General features: G+C 46.1%; 1 protein-coding gene across 1 annotated transcript in view; it reads right to left on the bottom strand.

Annotated features, from left to right (window-relative positions):
• The window catches only part of LOC122544759 (serine/threonine-protein kinase dst2-like), a 41,167-nt gene that overhangs the window by 36,474 nt on the left and 1,030 nt on the right, over positions 1–3,663 (bottom strand). The window contains exon 3 of the mRNA XM_043684083.1: positions 2,846–3,133. Within this exon, the coding sequence (XP_043540018.1) occupies positions 2,846–3,076 (231 nt within the window). The 5' untranslated portion in view covers positions 3,077–3,133. The remainder of the gene's footprint in view (positions 1–2,845; positions 3,134–3,663) is intronic.

The raw sequence follows: 3,663 nt of genomic DNA, 5'->3' as shown, positions 1-3,663 counted from the left end.
TGTCATCTGCAAATTTACTAACCCATCCTTCTATACCCTCATCCAGGTCATGTCATTCATAGACAAACAGCAGTGGCCCCAAAACAGATCCTTGCGGTACACCACTAGTAACTGAACTCCAGGATGAACATTTCCCATCAACCATCACCCTCTGTTTTCTTACAGTTAACCAATTTCTGATCCAAACTGCTAAATCACTCTCAATCCCATGCCTCTGTATTTTCTGCAATAGCCTACCGGGGGGAACCTTATTAAACACTTTACTGAAATCCATATACACCACATAACCACTTTACCCTCATCCACCTGTTCGGTCACCATCTCAAAGAACTATCCTTCACAAAACCATGTTTACTATCCCTAATCAACTTATTCCTTTCTAGATGATTATAAATCCCATCTCTTATAATCCTTTCCAACACTTTACCCACACCGAAGTAAGGCTCACTGGTCTATAATTACCAGGGTTGTCTCTACTCCTCTTCTTGAACAAGGGAACAACATTTGCTATCCACCAGTCTCCTGGCACTATTCCTGTAGACAATGACGGCATAAAGATCAGAGCCAAAGACTTGGCAATCTCCTCCCCAGCTTCCCAGAGAATCCTCAGATAAATCCCATCTGGCCCAGGGGACTTATCTATTTTCACACTTTCCAGAATTACTAACATGTCCTTATCAACCTCAATCCCACCTGGTGTAGTAGCCTGTATCTCTGTTCTCCTCGACAACATTGTCTTTTTCCTGTGTGAATACTGACAAAAAATATTCATTTTGTGTCTCTCCTATCTCTTTGGACTCCATGCACAATTCCCCACTACTGTCCTTGATTGGCCCTAATCTCACTTGAGTCATTCTTTTAACCTGATATACCGATAGAAAGCTTTAGGGTTTTCCTTGATCCTCGCTGCCAAGGACTTCTCATGTCTCCTCCTGGCTCTTCTTAGCTCTCTCTTTACGTCCTTCCTGGTTAACTTGTAACGCTCAAGCGCCCCGAGTCTTCACATCTCATCCTAACGTAGTCATAATTTGGAGATGCCGGTGTTGGACTGGGGTGAACAAAGTTAAAAATCACACAACACCAGGTTATAGTCCAACAGGTTTAATTGGAAGCACACTAGCTTTCAAAGCGACACTCCTTCACCTGATGAATGAGCGTCGCTCCGAAAGCTAGTGTGCTTCCAATTAAACCTGTTGGACTATAACCTGGTGTTGTGTGATTTTTAACTTTGTACATCCTAACGTAAGCCTTCTTCTTTCTCATGACAAGAGATTCCACTTCTTCAGTAAACCACAGCTCCCACGCTCAACCACTTCCTCCCTGCCTGACAGGTACATACTTATCAGGGACACTCAGTAGCTGTTCCTTGAATATGTTTCACATTTCAATTGTGCATGTCCCCGGCAGTTTACTTCCCCATCCTGTGTGTCCTAAATCTTGCCTAATCGCATCATAATTGCCTTTCCCCCCAGCTATAACTCTTGCCCTGCGGTATATACCTATCGCTCTCCATCAATAAAGTAAACTGAATTGTGGTCACTATCACCAAAGTGCTCACCTCCCTCCAAATCTAATGCCTGGCCAGGTTCATTACCCATTACCAAATCCAGTGTGGCCTCATCCCTTATTGGCCTGTCTACATACTGTATCAGGAAACCATCCTGCACACATTGGACAAAAACTGACCCACCTAAAGTACTTGAACTATAGTATTCCCAGTCAATATTTAGAAAGTTAAAGCCCCCCCATAACAACTACCCTGTTACTTTCACTCCTATCCAGGATCATCTTTGCGATCATCTTTGGAACTTTTCCGAGGCTGATATGTAACTCCCAACAGGGTGACCTCTCCTTTCCTGTCTCTAACCTCAGCCCATACTACCTCAGTTGACAAGTTCTCTAATGTCCTTTCTGCCACCGTAATAGAGTCCTTGACTAACACTGCCACACCTCCTCTTCTTTTACAATCTTCTCTTTTCTTACTGAAACATCTAAATCTCGGAACCTGCAACAACCATTCCTGTCTCTACTCTATCCATATCTCCAAAATGACAATATCGAAGTCCCAGGTACCAACCCATGCTGCAAGTTCACCTTATTCCAGAGCATCTTATTCCGGATGCTCCTGATGTTGAACTAGACACACTACAAACCACCTCCCTGCCTGCCAGTACACTCCTACAACCTTGAAACATTATTACTGACCTCACTACGCGAACCTCCTGAACACTGGAACTACGTTTAAGGTTCCAATTCCCCTGCTGAATTAGTTTAAACTCTCCCAAAGAGCATTAGCAAATTCCACCCTCCAGGATATTGGTACCCCTCTGGTTCAGGTGTAGACCATCCAGTTGTAGAGGTCCCACTTGTCCCAGAATGAGCCTCAATTATCCAGGTATCTGAATCCCTCCCTCCTGCACCAAACCTGTAGTCATGTGCTCAGCTCTGTTCGCTCCTTGTTCCTCACCTCAATCGCACGTGGACAGACAACAAACCAGAGATAACAACTGTTTGTTCTACCTCTAAGCTTACACCCTATCTCCCTGAATATCTGCCTTACATCTCCATCCCTTTTCCTACAATGCCGTTGGTGCCTATGCGGATAACGACTTGGGCTGCTCCCCCTCAAGGATCCCAAAAACACAAGTTAAGCTCCCTCTACACTGTCCCCCCACCCCCCATCAAACACTCCCAGGGACAGGAACAGCACGGGGTTAGATATAGAGTAAAGCTCCCTCAACACTGTCCCCCCCATCAAACACTCCCAGCACAGGGTTAGATACAGAGTAAAGCTCCCTCTACACTGTTGCATTCACAAGCACTGTACATTTTGGATCTGAGTTACCTGCTCCTTGATGAAACATTCAAACCCCTTCAGCAACGTTTGCCTCAGCTTGCCAATGGCCCAGTTATAGTTTGTCGTATAAGCCTTGCAGAAGTTCTCAGTGTCTTTCTTCAGGAGATTATCCAACACCGTGACCTCACTCTCTCTCGGTTCCTCACCCACTTCCAGTTGCTGCTTAAATTCCTCCACCAGCTCATTGGCCTTCATCTCCAGACGGTCCCTCATTGACATCGGAGAGGTTTTCAGGATCTCAGAGATATCATCATCATCATCATCATCTATCTCCTGAAATTAAACCACATGTAATTAATGGTGAGTAAAGCACACATTGCACACTGACAGTGACAGCACGGGGTTAGGTACAGAGTAAAGCTCCCTCTACACTGTCCCCCCATCAAACACTCCCAGGGACAGGGACAGCACGGGGTTAGATACAGAGTAAAGCTCCCTCTACACTGTCCCCCCCATCAAACACTCCCAGGGACAGGGATAGCACGGGGTTAGATACAGAGTAAAGCTACCTCTACACTGTCCCCCCCATCAAACACTCCCAAAAACAGGGACAGCACGGGGTTAGATACAGAGTAAAGCTCCCTCTACACTGTCCCCCCATCAAACACTCCCAGGGACAGGGACAGCACGGGGTTAGATACAGAGTAAAGCTCCCTCTACACTGTCCCCCCATCAAACACTCCCAGGGACAGGGACAGCACGGGGTTAGATACAGAGTAAAGCTCCCTCTACACTGTCCCCCCATCAAACACTCCCAGGGACAGGGACAGCACGAGGTTAGATACAGAGTAAAGCTCCCTCTACAC

Source organism: Chiloscyllium plagiosum, chromosome 51, assembly GCF_004010195.1.
Source record: "Chiloscyllium plagiosum isolate BGI_BamShark_2017 chromosome 51, ASM401019v2, whole genome shotgun sequence".
In the NCBI taxonomy this organism is placed as follows: domain Eukaryota; kingdom Metazoa; phylum Chordata; class Chondrichthyes; order Orectolobiformes; family Hemiscylliidae; genus Chiloscyllium; species Chiloscyllium plagiosum.
The sequence above is the reverse complement of the archived record's forward strand: the minus strand, read 5'-3'. Positions and strand labels throughout refer to the sequence as shown.